The sequence below is a fragment of the Pempheris klunzingeri genome, chromosome 2 (assembly GCF_042242105.1).
Source record: "Pempheris klunzingeri isolate RE-2024b chromosome 2, fPemKlu1.hap1, whole genome shotgun sequence".
NCBI classification, from domain to species: domain Eukaryota; kingdom Metazoa; phylum Chordata; class Actinopteri; order Acropomatiformes; family Pempheridae; genus Pempheris; species Pempheris klunzingeri.
In genome coordinates, this window is record NC_092013.1 from 7,748,376 (window position 1) to 7,769,290 (window position 20,915).

At 41.3% G+C, this 20,915-nt stretch overlaps 2 protein-coding genes across 2 annotated transcripts; one reads left to right on the top strand and one right to left on the bottom strand.

Moving 5' to 3' along the window:
* Positions 1-267: 267 nt before the first annotated feature.
* Positions 268-13,710, top strand: pusl1 (pseudouridine synthase like 1). The gene is made up of 8 exons (XM_070841001.1): positions 268-791; positions 868-928; positions 2,024-2,211; positions 6,965-7,114; positions 9,239-9,409; positions 12,431-12,485; positions 12,646-12,808; positions 13,525-13,710. The coding sequence occupies exons 1-8, from the start codon at positions 736-738 to the stop codon at positions 13,575-13,577; spliced, it is 897 nt and encodes a 298-aa protein (XP_070697102.1). The 5' UTR covers positions 268-735; the 3' UTR covers positions 13,578-13,710.
* A 25-nt stretch (positions 13,711-13,735) lies between these two features.
* On the bottom strand, positions 13,736-20,558 carry ddx19b (DEAD-box helicase 19b). Its single transcript, XM_070840988.1, has 12 exons — positions 20,376-20,558; positions 19,831-19,870; positions 19,660-19,749; positions 19,396-19,531; positions 19,002-19,094; positions 18,718-18,820; positions 18,397-18,511; positions 18,054-18,231; positions 17,645-17,882; positions 17,119-17,281; positions 16,646-16,837; positions 13,736-15,982 (listed from the first exon to the last, which is right to left on the bottom strand). The coding sequence occupies exons 1-12, from the start codon at positions 20,430-20,432 to the stop codon at positions 15,921-15,923; spliced, it is 1,467 nt and encodes a 488-aa protein (XP_070697089.1). The 5' UTR covers positions 20,433-20,558; the 3' UTR covers positions 13,736-15,920.
* Positions 20,559-20,915: the final 357 nt, after the last annotated feature.

Genomic DNA, 20,915 nt, shown 5'->3' on the forward strand with positions numbered 1-20,915 from the left:
TCTCCTGGCTGACCCATCTCCACCGAACCACACACTCTTCGTGTCTCAATGATTTTGGAGGCAGATGGTTTGGCTACAGCGTGACGACACACGCGCTCCCCTCCTTCCCGCGGTGAGTTATGACGTCATCAACAGAGGACGGCAGCGCTGTGAGTCCTCGCTCAGGCAGCAAGGAGAAAACGTCGTGTCTGTAAATGTACATCCGCGTTTACATGCGTAGATAATTTGATGTCACACGTATGAGCGCATGCATGCAGGAAGCGTGTTTTTGTGCAGGCAGCATGTGGTTAAATATGCAGACAAAGATGTCCATGTGTTGCTTAACCTGTATGACACTCTGAATGTCACTGTGTGTGTGTCTGTGCCTCTGAGTTTGCCCTTTTATAAAGTTAATATTAACACACAAAAACAGATTATAGTGATACACAAACCTGCTTTCTTACTACAGTAATTTTAGGCGCTGCAACTGTGGTTTTTAATCTTCTTCCGGACTACAAATTTAAGCACGAGTCTGCTCGGAAATGCCTCTCGCGTGGACGCTCTTTGACAGCACGAGAGCTTCACCACAGGTGTAATTTAAAAAGTCGTCCTTCACTGACTCCCAGTGCTCGTCTCAAAGGTTAGAACAGGAGAGACAGGAGAGGGACTGAACCCGTTAAAGGCTGTAAAAGTGTCGATGTCTCACTCATGTATAAACTCATGAATAAATGTGATCAAGAGGTGTTTTGAGAGAAGATGCACAACGGGGCACGTTATCTCATCTTTTTTCAGTACATTGGGACAAAGTACAGGTGAGTTATTAATATGCTGCAGGTTACATTTTAAAGTTTGCTGCATTTTATTTATTATTTATCATTACTTCTGCAGCGGTGCAGTGAAAGTTCCTCCAAACCAGCTGGTTAAGAAAGGGGTCCAGGACTACATTGAGGTAAATTTTCACTGAAGATGATCATATTGTCTTCTTTTCTTATGCGTAACAAATCCTCTTTCCAACCTTATTTCATTCCTCTCGGCATCAGTTTCAACACTGCAAATCTGCCAGCAAGCTAGCCCAGTTATTATCTGCCTTTGTTAAGTTTATTCGTCTGAATTCCTGAATAACATTTATCATACGGACAATGCAATGACTAATATACCAAATGCAGTGACACTCAGTTTCCAGTTTACATCAATCTAAAACTAATCCTGCTGTAAATCCTCATGAAGGTTATAATTTTTGTTTAGATGTCGTTCTGGAGGCTGCAGTTTCTGGTGCTGTTGAATTGTACGAACAGGTGTTTATGTTATTTTGTCCACCCTATATATATATCAGTGATTGTAGGCTAAATAACAGAAACATCTCTCTGTATAATACAATACAAATATGTAAAACATGATCCACACCTCAGATGTCCAGTTGATGTGCTGTTTGTAATCTTTTTTTTTTAAAGCACAGTTCTGTTTAACAATCTTGACAAATATGAACGGTGAGAAGGATTCAGGTTGTTCGTCGGTGTTTGCAGCTGATTTTTTTCCACCCATCAGTCTGCGTGTTAGTGATCCTGTGAAATGAAGGACTGATTAACAAAATGGTTTTAACTGAGGCTTGAAATAGGAGAGCGAAATGAGGGCACATCCTCTGGCTGTCGAACCTGAACCACTGCATCTCCAGTTCGAATCCATCTGCAGACCTCTGTGCCATCACTCTACTGTCTGTCTAATAATTTGTAATGAAGGCATGAAACTGCTCAAACATATTTTAGTTCACACACACACACACACACACACACACACACAGGAAGACAAAGATAACTATAGATAAAGTAGATCACTGACTTTCTTGTCACATCGAGTTTAAAGCTCTATTTTATATCGCTTCTCTGATTTTATGTAACTTATCTGTCCAATTATTTGTGGTGAGCTATGAACGACATCAAAAGTTCTAAAGAGATTCCTTAAAAAGTTTTTTTTAACAATATAATAAGATTTTTATTACAAGATTTTTAAAATTTTATTTTATCTCTGTGATTTTGTCTGTGTGCAGGAAGCAATATGGAGACTGAAGCCGGTCAACTCGGTGTCTCTGTGTGTCTCCAGCAGGACAGACTCGGGTGTCCACGCCCTCTCCAACTCTGCCCACTTCGACCTGCAACGCAAGAACGATAAACCGCCATTTTCTGAAAAAGTTCTTGTCGAGGCCCTTAATTCGAAACTTGGGACAGAGCAGATCAGGTGAGTCATGACTCCTCAGACCCTAGATTAGATTAAACTGTCATCAATCAACCAATCAAGTTTATTTGTAGAGCACATTTAAAAACAACAATATTTTGACCAAACGACTGGACATAGAAAAGATGCCAGATGATGGGGATACAATGAAATAAATAAAACATGTAAAATACAATGAATAAGAGCACACAGTGCACAGAGTTGAAATACTAAGACAACGAAATGCAGTTTAGCGTCTTTTGAACTGACAGCACTTGTATTTGTACAGCTATATTTTCATATTTGATTGCAAAATTGGCCTTAAATTTAATTAAATAGTGGATTAAAAAGTCTTAAATTCAACCTGCTGGTACTTGTAGACTCCCTGTTAATGCTGATTGCTGTGTATTTGCCCGTCAGGAGGAAAGTGACCATGGTGGCACCCACGCAACAACCCTTCTGTCATCCCTCTAACATCCCATTAGCAATACTAGAGGGGCACTCAGAGAGCGCAGACCCATGGCTTAGGCCAATAATCTAGATTCCGTTTTAATGACTAATTAATTGTTCTGTGAAACTAACACATAAACATCTTTGCAGATGTAATGAAGAGACTCTGTAAAAAATAATTGATTTTGTCATCCGCTGCCCTGTAGACAAGAAATTTGCTCAAATCCTCAAAAGAGAATTGTAAAGTAGACAAACTTGGAGCATTGTGTTGAAGACCTTTAAGGATAACTCCAGTCATTTTAAACCAGGGCCCTATTGGGTGCGAAATGACTGGTAGGCACAAAAAGTTTTGGAATTGATCCAGTAGATCACCTCAGCCGACCGATGAGAAAGGGCAGCAAATGAACTACAACGTCCACTAAAAGTGCTTGTTTTTGCCAGTGACATAAAGGATCCCTACGGAGATGCACCAGTAAGATCCTTTTTGTTTAACCAGAAGCAGCTGATTAACAGCAAATGGTTCAAATCCACCAGACTCCATTGACAAAAACAGTAATTTTACCTTGCAGAACACAGAAGTTGCCAGACTACGGCTCCCTCAGTCTGTAAGTTAGTTTGTGTTCTTGTGTGACTTGTATGTCTATGTGACGTTTCTGTCTCTGTACAGACCCTCCGTAATGTTGTCAGGCACTTCAAATAATAATCTTAGCCCGTCAGTGCAAAAACTTGAATTTTAAAAGGTTTAGTACCTACCAGTCATTTTGGATCTAAAATTACATTAAAATAGGGTCCACATTTCAAAATACCAGTGTTATCCTTTAAAACACACACACAACAGTAGAGTTCAGTAAAGTTCACTTGTTGAGCATTTAAAGGCAAAGAGCAGCGGGTGAGCTGTGTGTTTATTCAAATCCTGGTCGGCAGTGTCCCCTCTTTTTTCCTCATTGTGCTTCTTCTCGTCTTGTCTTTTGAATCCCTTCATTACACATCATTGCATTATTCAAAGCCACAGCCACTTTCTTATGACTGCTTTGGTTAATAGTGCCGTGATGCTACTTTGTGATATTCAGCAGCTTTTCTGTCAGAGAAGAGAAGAGAAGAAAAGAGGCACAAACAAACAGACAGATGCAGATAGTGCCGGATAAAGGGAGTCGTTGCGAGAGAGTGAGGACGGACAAAGTTAGAGCACCAGACGGATATTGAGTCTGAATTAAGACAGAGGAGCGAGAGAGTGAAACAGAATGAGCCATTTGGGGAGAAGAGAAGAAAAGAGAAGAGGGAAGCTCCAGCATCCCGCTAATCCCTAAACCTGCAGAGAGAAGGTTAGAAAGGATTATCCCTGCTCTGCTTTTTGGTCTATAGCATCACATTAATACACACACACACACACACACACACACACACACACACACACACACACACACACACACACGGATACACTCATCTACCTAAACAGAAATTACCATCCTGATTAGTATGTGAAACCTGCTGAGAAATGTGCAGCACAAACACACTTTTTGCTCTCAGTAGCGTTGTATGTTCTGAAGATGCTCCATAAAACAGAATTATTTATGGTCTCTGTTGTATCTTATATACACAGTGCCAAAAATATTCAACCACCAGTAATGTGCACACACACGCTCTGTTCAGATTTGGTAAAAGTTTTCGTTCTCATAGAAACACATTGTTAGATCTGGCGCCTCGAACCATCTTTTCACATCGTACTTGGAGGGGAGAAGTAACCGAAGAGAGATTTTTGTTACAGCAACAATGAGAATAAGGCTCCTGGCTCGTAGCTTTGGTCTGCTGCCTCCCGAGATGGAGTGCCAAAGCAAGATTTAAACATAGACGGCACGCTGTAAAAAATATCTCACCGTGAAAAGGGGCCTCAATTCGTCTAAAATGATCGGCCCTTTTCCCATCAGGGGAAAGTGCTGAATAGCAAAATGGTGCCATGCCAAACAATGCCCCAGTTCCCAAATGTGTGTGGCCATGCTTTGTACACTGCTTATGAAAATTTTATGTGTGGGTGTGTGTGTGTGTGTGTGTGTGTGTGTAGTTTGGGGGGCCAGGCACAGGCTGTCACTTCACATTGGAGCAGGCATTGAAGGCAGACGCAAGGGTTTCCTCTGCCACGTGTCACACCCAATCTCCTCCCCTGGAAACGTAACCTAGTTTCTCTGACTGTGCACTGGCAGGCACACACACACACACACACACACACACACACACACACACACACACACACACAGTACATGCACGGCTGTGTACAGAGAATGAGACGCATGTGCACATACATGGCATGTGTATATTTAACCATCATTGTTCTCTCAGCTCTGTACACGCATACGTGCTAACACACCCCTACTCCTTGTCGCCTCCCGCTTTCTCTCACACACAACACACAACACACAACACACACACGTGCATTAATGCATACTCTTTGTAGAGGCACAGGCGAGTGTGGCTGACCACAACAGGGTGCTAGTGAAGGCCGTGCGGTCACAAACACACTGGCACAGCTGGCTGCAGCTCTTTGTTCTCTCTGTTTACAGATGTAAGCATAAAAACTTCCCCACGTGTCACTATGTTGTGTCGTTACTATACAACACATCTCTGCCTTATTGAACAGAGAGTGTGACATTTTGCTCTCTTTATGAAATGATAACGAAACCAGCCACTATGACTGAATGCATAGTTTTGTGTTAGGTCGCCCAGTTCTAATTCGGACCATTTAAAAAGAAGATAGGTTATATCAGATATATTTCTTTTAGATTTAAACTTTAAATTTAGGCTTACTATATTCACAATGTGTATTTGGAATTTCAGAAAAGATTAAACAAGACAAAATTACAAGGTAAAGTGACAGTGGTGTAAATCTATGTAAACAGAGAACACCAGACTAATATATGATATGATTAAGAAATTGTACCCAGTTGTCTGTATTAGTATAGAGATGTAAATACTATTATATAGAATAAAAGTCAGTGTAACATTAATGTAGCATGATATGATACATTATAATGAGATATGAGACATAATATAAGGTGAACTGTAGTAATATAGTACAATATATAGTATAGAACAGCAGAATATAGTGTGTGTGCACATGTGGGTGTGTGTGGGTTTACTGAGGGATGGCTTTGATCTTGTCCTTCATCGTCGTCTTCGCCACTGATCCACTGACTGTCCGGTTCCAGCTCTGCCACAGATCTGACCTCCTTAAGCAGCCTGTTCAGTCTGCTGGCCTCACCTGACTGATTTAGATTCACTCTGTGCCATTCCTTTTACATTTTAATATTTTCATGCACTGTAGTTTCTATTTGTGAGGCTTTAAATGGATCGGTGAGAGTCTGAATATGGTCTAAAACAAGTTTGCTTTATTTTGAGCAACACGTGTGAGAGCAGTGAGAGTTTTACTTAAATTTAAATCTAATTTGACTGAAAACTTATAGTTTTGTAGCAAAGAAGAAATGGCCGCCAATAAACAAATTCACGTTTTCAAAAAGTTTACAAAGTTCATGTTGGTTTCTGTAGGACCGTGAAGACAACTGGAATTCCGTTACACTCAATTACTTGAACAGGCTGAAAAGTTTCCAACATGTTTTTGGTTAAGTCCTTCGTAAATCTCTCTGTTTTCTTACCCAACACCATTTGGTTCATTATTTCTGCAGCAACACAAAGTAGATTCAGTTGCACATGTTGGACTCTAATCAGGAATGCCAGTTCGTCAGTCTACTTTAATATGTCACACACTCTCATAATATGATCCACACTAGGATGATTTGATCATAAAAGGAAATGTTTTCTGGCTGCATTAGAGTTATTACATAATCTGCCCCTTCCTTTGTGCCTCTGTGTGCACGGATACACAGGAAGTGTCCCGTGTATCTGTTAGCCGTGCCCCTGCTGGAGTCACATCAAAGAGCTGCGGCCTCTGGGTCGGTGGTGATGCTAACAGACTGAGCATAAGCGCCCGGCTCTTGAGAGTTCTTGGCAGCCCTTTAAGGACTCTTGACAACGGGTGTGCTTTTGTGTAAAAAGCTGAAATGTTGGCATTTTGGACAATGACTTTTTCTTGCTGGCAGTGCAAAATGAGATTATTAACACCATCTGTGTCTGGGGACTGCTTTAAATCTGAGGGAGACGTGAAGCGCAGGGTGTCTGGTTTTTCAGTTTGGTCTAACACATCCACCAGAATTATTGAAATGATTAATTTCTGTGATTTATACTGCACATTCATAGTGTCAGAATAGACAGAAGAGTAAAGCTCAGATTCCAGACTTTTCAGGCCTCGATGTTCATTCCAGCTGCTCTTTTGTCACAGGATCACCCGTGCCCACCGCGTGCCTGATGACTTCCATGCCCGTTACAATGCCCAGTCTCGGACCTACGTCTACCGGATAGCTCAGGGAATCTCCCACCACACTCTGCTTCCCCTCACAGACAGCAATTTCTGCTGGAGCCTCCGCAACACGTGAGTTATCCCGCTTCATGCACCGTCTCAGTTCATTCATACATCTGTCTTTTCATCCTGTATCACTGCGTTTGTGTGCATGATGGTTTCCCTTAAAACAAAACAAAAAAAATCGAGCTCAGACTCGAGCTCAATCTAACAAGTAGGTCCAGACACACACACACACACATACACACAAACACACACACACACACGGACACACCCTCAATAAGCTCATGCCAAGCCTTGCAGAAACAATGGCCTGTTAAACACATGAATAATCCACACGTGCCACGCCGGAACTGCAAATTAGGGCCAGTCAAACAAAAGTGTTTTATCAGAGCTGACATCCCTAAAACAAACAAAGGAGACGGGGTTACAGATGGACAGCGTGCAGAAAGATGAAATGGCGAGCGCTCCATAGCTTAGATGATGTTCTTTTAGCTGTGATTGGAAGGAGGAAGCGTGAAGAAACACATTTCAAAGAGTGCACGTATGAGCATTTGTCTGCTCTCCTCGCTTCACTTTTTTGGGGAAAAGTAGGGCAAGATAAGCTGCGGGCTTATACACATGCAGAACAACACCCACGCACATTACCCTGACTGTGTTTTTTTTTTTTTCTCCCCTCTCCCACTCTTCTCCTTCTCTCTACTACACTTTTCTCCCTCTTTCTATCCCCTGTTTCTCTCTCTCTCTCTCTCTCTCTGGTGTCTCTGCTTCGTTACCCCTTCTCTCTTTTTCTGCATCCATCTCGTCCTTCCACCCCTGAGCGTCTCTGCCTCAGCAGCCTCTCTCCGTTCTCTCTTTGATCTGCCTCTCCCTCGTCATCACCCCCCCACCCCCACCCCCTTCTCCCCCACTGCAAGAAATATTAATCTCCACTCTTCATTTTAATATTGAATTCAGTTTTGACATCATGCATTTCTTAGAACAGGTGAACAGGTTTTTTTTTTCTTTACTTTTTGTGTGAGTGTTTTGAAATGCAGTGACGATATTGCAGCAGTTTTTTTTTTAATTGTTGAAGATTCATTAATTAATGATATTGGCAATATCTTCACATGTTTCTCTATGTTTTTTTTATTTTTTCTTCAGAATTCATATTCATACCAGGTTTTCAGAGACATGCTTTGGAACATTGTAACTTACAACTGACAACTATCTCCATGAGGGCTGCAACATATGACAATATACTTATTGTTCTAGAGATTCTACAAATCATTTAGTCCATAAAATATTTGAAAAATTGTAAAAAAAAAAAAAAAAAGTTTCATAAACACTCTAGATAATAAATAAAGTGATATAACAAAGAGTAAAACAGCAACAAGCTTGAACCAAAGAATATTTAGCATTTTTGCATTTTGCATTTAGCATTAGCTTTGTGTGTTAGCATGCTCACATTTGCTAAGTGGCACCAAACAAACTGTACAGCATTAAAGTTTTTAATCTTGAATGTTATGTATTGTCATTTTTTCAAGCCGGAATGAGTTTTTACTTAAATGTGTGCAAGTTTCCAGCTTTCCTCTAAAGGTGGTTAACCCTAAGTTATGAACGGATAAACTGTAGACTGACTTGATCTCGGAAGGATCAAGCGTTGCTTAAACACTTAAGAATAAACCAGCTGTCAAGGTTTTTGCAGTGCTCCACCACATCTTCATTCAAGACTCAAGATTTTAATTAGTGAGTAAGTCAGCACCTCCATTTCCCTGCTCACTCCATCACTCCCTCTATCTCTCTCTCTCTCTCTCTCCCCCTCTCTCTCTGTCAGATCATATTTAAACAGTGACAGAAGCATGAGACTGTAGAGAATCTGAGCGCCGGGCCCACTCTGGTCATCGACATGCTCTGCTTTCTCACGTGGCATCTTGCTTCAGAAAATTTCACATTATGCAAGTCAACCATATAATGTCTCTACTTTGAAAGCAGGAACATGGAGGCTGGAAAAACCCGTTATACTTGACATGTTTACCACATTGCAGCTGCTTGACCTCCCCGCTCAGGCAGGTCACTTTCAGGTCACATTGCTATTATCACAAGGGGCCTGCACAAGTGTGTTTACTCCAACTGCCTGTTCTTAAAGCCCACAGAAAATGTATTTCATGCTCACGTATTAAAGAAAAATGTGGCTTGGTTTCTGACTCTCATCAGGGAGCTGGATGTGGGAGCCATGCGCGAGGCTGCCGCCCTGCTGGTTGGGACTCACGACTTCAGCAGCTTCAGGGCAATCAACTCCGACCTGCCTTTTAAAAATCCTGTGAAGACGCTGGATGTGGCCAGCATTCAGCCAGGAAGCTCCTTCGCGCGCACACACTTCCACAGGTCGGTTATGTATATATTCAGACTTATCACATGGGCTACCAGCAATCTGCAACAAAATGCATTTGTCACATTGAGGCTGCATGAATTTTTTTGGCCACGTGGGGGCAGTGCAACACACTGTAAACACAACACTGATTTATTTTTCGCATTGTAAAGATGTTATTGCGAACATGTTGCTTAATAACGTATTCAGCAGACGTGCAGCAACATTTGCATTTATTCAGAATCACGTGTCTGACCATCTGATGAATGGAAGCCATTATTTACACTGTTTTAGCTCTGGTTTTGGTATCCACCAACTGTGAGGGATATACCTGCTGTTTTTTTTAGCTGCTAAATGCTGGTCATTAACTTTATCTGTCTGCTATTTGGTGCCAAGTAGGTACAGTACAGTAGTTTTTAAGAGCCTTTGAAAACAGATGCCTGCTGCAGGCTGTAAAACTCCCAAATTAGCTCATTCTCTGTTTCTAGTCTTCATGGTAAGCTAAGCTAATATCTCCTGTCTGTAGCTTCATTTTAAAAGGTCCGATACTGTCTTGGAGCAGCTGTAGTGACTCAGACTGGTTGGATCAGGTGCCTGCAGGGACGTGCTAAATCAAGGAGGATAGCATAAACCTTTGTGCCAACGGTGCCGTGTCAGGGCAGCTTATCACTGGCAGGTGAAAAGAAGCGGCAGGCTGTTACACAGATAGCACATAGCTGGGGACTTAGCAGTAACACAGTAACAGTTACTCTTTATTCCAATGGGAGAAAAAAGCCAAGAAAATAAAGAAATTATGCATGTGCTTTTCTCACTCCCCCAAAAAAGATAAATCGTGCGTTTCTCAATCTTGCATCAACTGATACTCATGAAGTTTGCCAAAGTTTTGAATCATTTAGTCACTCCACCCAGCCAGCACTGCATGTACAAGCCCAGAAAACTTTGCTTTCAAGCGTCAGTCAGACTCGGTGGTATGTTTGATGTGATGTTGAGGTAAATCACAAGTCAAACAGGCTGACATCAGGTCTCAAAACGGATCTTTTCAAATGAAATGTTTTAAAAAAAAAACTGTAGTTTCTGTGGGAACTGAATCATATCCAGCTCAGTCCTTCATTCACTAAAATCATTAACATCACTGCAAAATGTTTTTTTTATCAAAGCAACAAAAGGTGCATCATTGGAAATGCTGCTTACTATTGTAGCACAACTGATTCGTGCTCTCTGACAGGATAACGTGTTGAGCCGTGATGCATATTGGATCATACAAAGTAAATGTGCAGTCTAGATCATAAAAAAGTAGTTTTCGTTTGTGTTAATTGATGTGCTGTATGTGTGTGAATGTATGTCACACAGGTTTATTTACTTCAGACAAGGAGGATCCAATATAATCCATAGCAGAGATGGAAAGGGGGGGGCGGAGGAGAGAGGCCCATGTGGGCTTTAGAGATTACACGCCCGTGGGGGTCCCTCTGCATGCCAAGTACCACTTTCATGGGCATTAATTATTTGCCCTGAAAATATGGTGCACAATATGGACATGGGCAGACTGTTAGCAGTCCTCAGGGTAAATGTCACATAGTCTCTTAACCCCAACTCACATGTTGCATTAACAGGGTGTGAGCATCAGGGTTATCTCTAACTAGTCCTTTCCTCTCTTAGGCCCAACGTGGGCTGACTGCAGCTCAGCTTCATTGTTAGACTGAAAAATATAGCCCATATATAGCAAATATTAGCATGCTAATGGATTACATTATACCTGGTCAACAACGTGTTAGCATTGTCGCTGTGAGCATATTTGCATGCGATGAATTGATCAATCATCAGACCAGTTAAAACTAATTTTCTATTAATAAAATAATTGATTTATCAATTAATCCTTTCATCTTAATTTTAGTCGGCTTGTCACAGTAAAATCAGCTCCTCACAGAATGTCACACTACAGCTTTGTTTTTATCATCTTTGTCATTACCACGAAAAATGAGTCAGACACACATTAGACACACACACACACACACACACACACACACACACACACACACACACACAGATGCACATGTGTGACACAGCCCTCGTCTATCCATGTAAAGATATTGTCCTTCTCCAGAGTCCACAAGCTAACAGTCCTGCTTTATAAGTCTGTCTCCGCACTCCTTACATGTCAAATGTGATCGGACAACGAGCGCTGAGTCAAATTTGCATTTGACCCAATTCTTCCCATGTGCCTGTCAGTTTACTCTCTCCTCCCCAAAATATAAAGTCAGTCAGTTTTGGGGGGGGGGGGGAGGCTGATGTGACTTGAATGTTGAAACAAACATCAGTAAAAGAAAAATTGAATGTCAAACTGAAGAAAGAAGCAGATTCATATTTCTTATGGCATCACACATAATCCTGTTGGGCCTAAGCTGCAGTGGCGTATTCAGCATGTGACATTTAAACAAATGTGTGCACGAGGAGAGTCCCCAGCTCTATCTGATGTCTGGCATGAGCATGAATGTCACATCAGTCTCCAACTCTGATGACAAAAGCACTGAAATATCCAACAAAAAGAGCGATAAGGGAGAGGAATGTGTCTTAACACATAATAGACACGAGACGGGAGCCTTTTTCAGTTGAAATGAATAATTCACTTTCAGAATATGGTGAGATACAAAACACAATAGGTGTCTTTCTGATCCATAGTCGTCCCATATAGTTGTCCTGGTGAGAGTGAGTAATGCTGGATTACATCCGACAGCCATCCACATATATCGTCTTGCTTCTGAAATGACACTTTAACCCCTGCGGCAATATTTAACCTTTCGTTACTGTGGCACATTCAGTCAGTGATACCAAGCAGACATCTTGCCTTCAGGATGTGATGTTATTATTTTTCCTATTAATGTTTCATTAGAAGTGTTGGGCACCTTTTCTACCAATATGCAAACAACACAAAGAAATAAACAGCGGTGACATTTAATGACTGTGTAGTAAATACTATTATATATGTTTTTTTATACATTTGTGCAAATTTCACATTTGTTTGCTTTGTTGTGTCTTTACAGAGAGGTACCACTGTGGGAGCTGACTTTTACAAGCAGATCTTTCCTCTATAAGCAGGTTTGTTCCTTGTTTTGTTCTGTTACTTGAATCTGTAAATGTGTGGCGCCATCTGCTGGTGATGGCTGGCAACTATTTGAATTTAAACAAGAGTCATTCAGCACAAAGGGACCATTAGTCATATTGAGGTGAAGGTGGCTGCTTTGGCCCTGTGCTGCAGGTGCGGAGGATGGTAGGGGCCCTGGTGGCAGTTGGCCAGAGGCGGCTATCGGTGCCCCAGCTGAAGGAGATCATGGATGTTCGGGACACTCTGGCCTACCCAAAGGGCCTGGCTGCTCCGGCCCACGGCCTTTTTCTCACCAGGGTGGACTACAGAGAGACAGGTGAGGGGGCTGAAATAAAACTCCAATGGGAAGGAGTTAGACAAAATCTAACTCTGCAAAACATCATTTATCATCAGACATCTATTAATATCTAAAAAAAAAATGGCTGTATGCTGCATGCAAAGACAAAAATGCCATAAATAAATCTTTAGGGGTCCTTTCCATGATGTTGTCAACCAGAAATATGTTGCATCGTCCAGTTCACGGCCACCAGACTCCACTGACAAAAACAAGAATTTTACCTTACACATGACAATTGCTAATCTAGTTGCTTGACTTTGGTGTTCTAACACAGTAGTTAAGATCTGAGCGAACTCTTTAAAGCACCAGATTTCTACAATCACACCAACAAACTCCCTGATGGGGACAGTGGTAGCAAAGCAACTCCCACAATTTGTGAGATAGAAATAACTTTTTGTCAATGGAGTCCAAAGATATTTAATTTACAATTATATATTTAAAAAAACAACAAAAAAAAGACTGAAATGATTAATCAATTAGTTACCAGTTTTCTTTTGATTGACTAGTCTTTTCGGCTTAACTTGCAGTGCTACGCTACAGTGTAGAGCTGGTTTTGTTTACACCATCAGTAATGTGTTGAATGAATTAAGGCATAATTTTAGAGGATGTTTATTGCATTATTACAGAGTCCTCCTTTGTGTGGAACTCTATCAGGACAAGTTTCACCTTTTATTACCTCTTCTTTCACTCCTCAGACCTGCAGCATTCACAAGAGACCTCAGAGGATCAATCCACCCCCAACTCATAGGATTCATTCAACTTCATTTAGTCACGTTGATAAACTGTGTCCATACTACTGTTTGAAATGATGGTAATAAAGTTTTGTATTTATATGTATATTTTTCCAGTCAGAGGGTGTCTTTAACTCATTTTTTCCACACTTACACAAATAAGCATTATACTACATACATATGAACATCTACATGTTCTTTTAATTCAACAGATTAAGAATACATGACTGTGTCCATGAACGCAGCTCAGCTACAGAATACCACACACCTTGAACCTATCATTGTCTACACATGACCATCAGGTTACAACAGACAACTTGCTTCAAGCCTAGTTAGGCAGTATTATTCCTATGTATACATGTATGAACTGGGTTTTGGTAGGTTCTCACAATTATCAAACAAGGTACACAACATGTGGAGAAGTGTTAAGTTCTATAGCCAAAACTGCTGTGTGTGTCCATGGCTCTCGTACAGTGGTATTACATTGTGGATCAACAAAGTGCACACACTCTCACTGATAATGTATACATCCAAATGTCCAAATAAAACTGCATACGCTGCTTCTTTACCCAAAAGTCTTCACAGAGCACTCTCTCAGTTGCATGTAATTTGGCTGCATCTGCTCATTGAGTGATTTTCAGCAAGTTGTCCATAAACAGTCCATTAAAACCGGACTACCACCAGCAGTCTTCTCTGTGCCGGCGGGAGCCAGATGAGGTTTGTATAAGGTTCAGGCTGACCAATCACTGCCCTTCATGTTCCAGCGCATTGATCAGATACACCAGACATCACATCGTTTCCATAATTTTGTGCAGTCACCCACTGAAGCGAGGTTAACTGATGTAGGCTCACCGTATTCGAAGTGCTGCGTCTGTCAAAATCGAACCTCATGAGGAATGTTTTTGCACTTCTTAGAAGTGACAAGCTGTCAATAATTCATCAACACTATTTCTTTAACCTAAATTTTTTTTTTTTTTTTTTTTCTTAAATATGTACACAAGTACATGTTTTCTATCCATGCGACCATGTTGGAGCAACACAGTGAATCTGATTGGCATAGGTCCTCAAGTCAATTCAGCATTTGGTTTCAAGACGATAATTCACACATCCTAAAGACGCCCATATTTCAATATATAATCAAAATTTCAAGTGTTAGCCAGAATATTAAGCCCAATGTCTTAGAATATCAATAACAAAATCATATGTATATATAATGCACTTGAGGAAGGCATTGCGTATTTTTTTTTTTTTTTTTAAACTCACAATCCTTAATAACAGCACAGTCTGGGTGAAGAATGTAGCTGAGGTTAAGTCAAACTGGAGACCCTGATTGAAAAGATTGTGTGGGACAGTGAGACACGAAGGGAAACTGATCACATCAGACCTTAATGACCATATTTTGAGTTAAAATGAGTTCTTTTTACGAGACAGATGAAAGAAAGAAAGAAAACTAATGATTAATGGTCAGCAGTGGCACCGAGCCTGTCCTGATAATAGCTGGAACATTTTTCTAAAATGATATAAATAACATGCGTATGAGATGCGTGGTTGGCTGATGATTAAACTAAACAGAAATATCTAAATGTCCATGACTTGGAGTTAGTAGTGTATTATCACTCTAGGCAGCCTTTTTTGGCATTTGACTACACACCCTGATGCTAAAGCTGAGGTTAATTCAAGATTAATTTCTGTCATGTGGATACAGGTTGATAGTATTTGATAATAGCTATCACAGGTTGATAAGTTTGCATAGACCCTTAAAACCCAACCATCACCATCTCAATAACAATCTTAATGATTAAACTACCGCTCGGAGCAGCATACCCAACTTCACCCTTTGTACTTTTGGTCAATACAGAGCACAAAAAAAATGCTGTAATAGTCTACATGATACAGTTACATTCAATTATACTTTGTTTCTTTTAAAAATTAAAAACTCTGTGGCACATAAAATGGTTATTTTCCTGTTAGGGTTTTTTGTGAGTCTCTTTACAGAATAGCTTGTACCATGCCACCACTAAAGCCAACACCAAAAAGTGTTTTTAAATCCATGTGTGTTCAGTAAAACAGACTCCACTATGGCTGCTTCTGCAGCATCACGATACACAGCAATAAAATCATAGACTTTATTCAAAGAGGTACAAAGAGTGAAATGGGGTATGTTCCAGAGACTTACAAAACACTCGTCTGAGAGGAGACATATCCACGTGTAAACATATGCTGTGTTTGTGGTTTTGCTCTTTTCTCCGACGGCTAAAAAAATAAAAGCAGAAAAAACTGTAGGAGCGTACAGTCCTCGGAGAGCGAAGAGGGGAAGGGGAGTTGGGTCGGCGTCCTTCATGCTAAAAACGCCATTCTCCTTAGCTGCCGATTTTTTCAATTTCATCCAGATCATCTGTGTCTAGTTTTTCAATTTTCTTACCTGTAGAAGGAGAAACCATAGAAAATGGTGGGGTTCATTTAGAGAGTTGACTTATGGCTGACCACTGGAAGCCACCATATTCCTAAATTGAGTATTGAGTCATTTCTTAAATGCGTTAAGCTTATTTACAATCCTCAAAAAGTAGCCAGTAAAGATGTGTTTCCACCAAATGCAGAGCGAATCTTTCAATTGTTAATCCAAACATGCGAACAGACGCAAAATTAGCAAGGAGAAAAAATTCAACTTGAGCAACAACATTCGCCTGGCAGAGAGCTCCAGTTTAGTATGGAGACGGCTTCAGTGAATGTATCCACGAGGAGGCTCAATGCTGATAGGCTGTCTTGACGTCCTGACACTGAATTAAACATGGAGTATCCGCGCCAGTGACAGCTGACGCCCGAAGCTCTATGATACCACTCCATCGTAGCTTTGGTTGTACTATTTATTATGAAGAAAATTAGCACGAGCAGCACAAACATTAGCCTCGGCTCTCCCATAATTGTATTAACTCGCGTGAGTAATGCAAATAAACACAATTGATCTGTCAATCAAACTCGAGCAAATAATGAGAAGTCAATATTCACGTCTGGTGGAAACACAGATTAAGAACGCACCTCATCAACGACATCCTGCTATTTGTGTGTATAAGGAAGTGTGACTCACTGAAATGCTCCTGGATCCTGTTGAGGATGTTCATGCTCATCTTGCTGTCTACCATGTTGATGGCCAGTCCCCTTTTGCCAAATCGACCTGTGCGGCCAATCCTGTGCAGGTATGTCTCGTTGTCCGGGTTACCATCCTTGTCTACTGGCAAGTCAAAGTTGATCACCACAGAAACCTGCTCGACGTCGATACCTGAATGTAAGACAAGTGGGGAGAAAGGTAAGGTATTTCACAAAAAAAACAATGCACATAGGCAGTACTGTAGTATTTGTATTTTACTGTAGAGCATACACTTAAAGCATATTTCATACTGGTGCCAAATACATTAAATCTTAATCATAGGATACAAACTTAAACAACCAATTCCCTTACATTTGTTTTACATATATATATTGTTATATGTAGAATTTGCGGCTCTTTTAAAACAGGCAGTAAAAAGGGCCATAGCCGTTCTAACAGCACTGGATCCTCACCTCGAGCACAAACATTTGTGGTGACCAACACTTTCTCCTTGCCGTCTCTGAAGCGGTCGATGACAGCGGCCCTCTGCTCCACCTGCATCTCGCCGCTGAGCAGCGCCACCTGGTGACCGTCTCTGGACAGCTCCCCCGCCAGCCAGCCTGCAGTCTTCCTTGTCTGGATCACACAGAGAAAATGTCCTGCCACTACTTCACCAGCAAACCAGGTGCTTATGTAACAAAAGGACCAAATATGAAAACACAACTAAGCAACACCAGCCGATTTACAGGGAGGCTCACTGGTCTAATCCAGTTAGAAAGCAGGCGTTGCCAAGTTATTTTCTTCCACGTGAACCACACAGAGAAAAAGCTTTGACAATAGAAGGTGGAGAACAGCAGGTGTGCTGGTCTTTCTGACAAGGTCACAGAACACAAACTTAAAGGAATTTGTATTTATTTGTTCCAGTAAAAAATAGGGGTCAATGTGAGAAACCTCTTTTTTTTTTTTTTTAATACAGATGATGTAAGTGAGCGAACTCACATGGCAGAAGATCATGGCCTGGGCGATGGTGATGATACCGTAGATGTTACAGAGGGCTTGGAACTTCTCCTCTCGGCTGTTGCACAACACGTAGTACTGTTTGATCGTATCCAGGGTCTCCTCCTCTCTCTTCAGCTTGATGATGTTGGGGTCAGGTACGATGCGCTGGGCGAAGTTCCACACAGACTCTTCAAACGTGGCTGAGAACAGCAACATCTGGCAGTTTTTAGGCAGCATCCTGTGGCAGAGGGAAGAGGAGTAAAATGTCTGCAGTTGTGCATTTAATAAATAATATATAATAAACAATAATGTGAATTTCATCAAGAACAAAATTTGTTTTTGCTCATAAGTGCCTTTGGTTCATCGCATGCTACGACTGTTTCCTCTCAATGCTGGTGTATATTCTGACCTCTGGATGCGGATGCTCTGGTCCTGGTGACCCTGTGTGGCGATCATGACGTCCGCCTCATCCAGCACGAACACCATAATCTTCTTGGGGTCTATGAACTTGAATTTCCCACACCAGTCCAGCATGGTACCAGGTGTGCCAATAACTATCTGTTCCTGCAGCTTCATGCCCCTCTCCACTGGAACACACAGGAGAAATTAGCACTCTTCAACACAAAAAAGCCATCGGTCAGCTGCATTTATGTTTTCATCAACAGTGGCGATTCAAATACTTGAGAAATTTTATTTTGAAAATATCCTCACTATGTTTTACAGTGTAGATGTAGAGAGAAGAGAAGCCTTACATTTATTTCCTCTGATGGCGTAGACAAGTTTGACCTCAGGATAATGTTTGCCCATCTGCTCGATTACCTTGCCAGTCTGAAGTGCCAGTTCATAGGTGGGTGACACACACAGGCACTGATGGAGAGAAACAAAATCACGGTGAGAAGGACTTAGGAAGGTGTTAATACTCTTGTTGTCAAGAATAACAATTTTATGAGAGACAGAAAAGAGGTCCTCAGATTTTTACCAGAGATTCTCTGAACAACATGTCAGTTTTGAAACTAAAGATTTCTAAAGACATTTTAAGCTCTTCCAGAACAGCGAGAGAAGTGCAAACGAACCTGGGGAAATTTGTTGTTGGGATCTACATGACTGAGCATGGCCAGGACAAAGGCAGCTGTTTTCCCTGTTCCTGACTGCGACTGGGCAATCAGATTCTGTGGACTGGAAGAAACAAGGCATTAGATTGTGAGCAAAGGCGGTAAAATAGCTATTGTTAGTATCTATTATTAGCTGGTGCATGGGACTTCTAATTTAATTACACATTTTTTCTTAATTACAAGAGGTGTGGTTAAATTAATCAAAAGTATCTACTGAGTGACAGCACGGTGCAGAGCATACTCACGGTTCGGCCAGCATCATGGGTAAGGCAGTTTCCTGGATTTTAGATGGCCGGTTGAAGCCCATGCCGTACACGCCCTGAAGCAGCTGTGGTTTGCTGCACACAGGATAAAAATAGTCAAATGTCGGGTCCTCAACTAAGTGTTTTACAGATTTATATTAAAAGAACTTTGTTTCCATTTATACATTTGGGTGTTAATGATCAACCAATAAAAGGACAAACAGAAGGACCGTTCTGGAGCAGGTGTGGTTAAAGTCTGCGTTTTCATGGGAATGTTTCGGCTCAAAAACATCCCGTCTGACTACATGCATGTGTAATTAATACTGAGCATGACGGATATCTGATGCCCTGAAACGCTCTAGAGCAAGAACAGAGACGAAATGACTAATTCACTTACAGTCGCAACTCCTCAAAGGACTTAACAGAGTAGAGCGGAGAGTTGGGATCCTTCTGAAGAACTTCCACTTGATTAGTATTATTGACAAGATTATTCCGGATCAGCTTGTTCAGCAATGACTGTGCCGCTTTGTCCTCTGGAAAAACAAGGTGTGACGCAAAGACGGTTACAACAAGCATTTTATTTTCAGTAAAGGCAATCAAGAATGTCAGACATTTTCACAAGAGGATAATGTAAATTAAAAAAAAACAAAAAACTTCCCACCTTTCTCGTCGTCGTCTGTACCCTTGTTTTCTCCCTCAGCTTCTGACTTTGCAGCCGCACTGCCGGACTCTGTTGCGTTTGAAGCCGTGCCTGCAATATTAAAAACAACATCCATATTTACATCTGAAACATTTTCTGGCTATTGCATCTAACACTTAAAAATGTACTTACCATTTTCCTCTGGTTTTTCTTTTATATGGAGGTTAGAGATCTGTAATGAGGAACACAGGAAAGTTTACAGAGTTGTTAGTCTTTTTAAAATAATACTTCCCATTTATACTTGTATGAGCCCAGTTTGTGTCCCTCAATTATAACACACGAGACTGGGAAAGAGTCCTGACTGGCTACTCCATCATCAGTGGAGCTATTTTAAAAGCCTCTTGCATCATTTGCTTGCCAGCCAGCTAAATGCTAAAGCTACTAACTCCCTGAGCACGCAGCATCTCGGCTCAGGCTAGTTAACGTTAACTTAAGCTAGCTCTCCCGACAAGCCGAGGCCACTCGGTAGTTTTGTTTTTAAGTTGATGCGGTCGTTGCTGAGACAGGCTGTCAGAGGAGATGCGTTATTAAGTGGCAGCGCAGTCTTTGAGCTGTTTTAACGGTATAAAATGAGGCTGAAGCGCTAGTTCCAGTGTACATTGAACCAGAACAGGCCAAAGCATCCCCTAAACAAGCTAACAACACGTTAGCTCGTGTTGCGTAACATTAAGGTTTACCGATTCCGCCGCGGCTTCTTGCTCGTCCACCGCCTGGGCCCAGGAGTCCGTAGCCATTGTGGGACTATTTATTCTAAATAATTAAACCAAGGGTAAGTAAAACAAGAAAAGCAAGCTCAGAGTGACTAGTCAGTAAAATGAAAGTAACTATTTTCGACAATGGCGTGCCGATACCGATTTTGGGCACCTGTGCAACGGCTAACATGTCCGGGTAGAATGCAAGAGCCAGACGATAAAAGTTCCCTTCTCATTGAAAGTTCCCACCGGACTTACAAAAGCTGCAAATTTCTCTTGGATTCAAAATTTGAGCTCAGAAAAGTCAATTAAATAAATCTAAAAAAGTACATTTTAACTTTTTTTGGGGAAAAATTGGGAGAGTGGAGTCTGAAGCTTAAGAAACACTACTCTGCTCAGCCTGTAGGTGGCGCCAACACGTCCTGCATAAACTCAGCCTTCATAAATACTGAATATGCCTGCCTGTGGAATAGCAAAATCTGAGCACACAGACGGACACACACATCCACACAAAACGACAACAAA

Bases quoted from the DNA above. Each gene is read 5' to 3' on its own strand.
- pusl1 (XM_070841001.1), top strand. From the start codon at position 736: ATGCACAACGGGGCACGTTATCTCATCTTTTTTCAGTACATTGGGACA. The intron at 929-2,023 runs GTAAATTTTCAC...GTCTGTGTGCAG, and splicing joins GGGTCCAGGACTACATTGAG to GAAGCAATATGGAGACTGAA. The intron at 7,115-9,238 runs GTGAGTTATCCC...GACTCTCATCAG, and splicing joins TGCTGGAGCCTCCGCAACAC to GGAGCTGGATGTGGGAGCCA.
- ddx19b (XM_070840988.1), bottom strand. From the start codon at position 20,432: ATGGCTACGGACTCCTGGGCCCAGGCGGTGGACGAGCAAGAAGCCGCG. The intron at 19,750-19,830 runs GTAAGTACATTT...TTAATATTGCAG, and splicing joins AGAAAAACCAGAGGAAAATG to GCACGGCTTCAAACGCAACA. The intron at 19,095-19,395 runs GTAAGTGAATTA...TCCTGTGTGCAG, and splicing joins TCCTTTGAGGAGTTGCGACT to CAAACCACAGCTGCTTCAGG.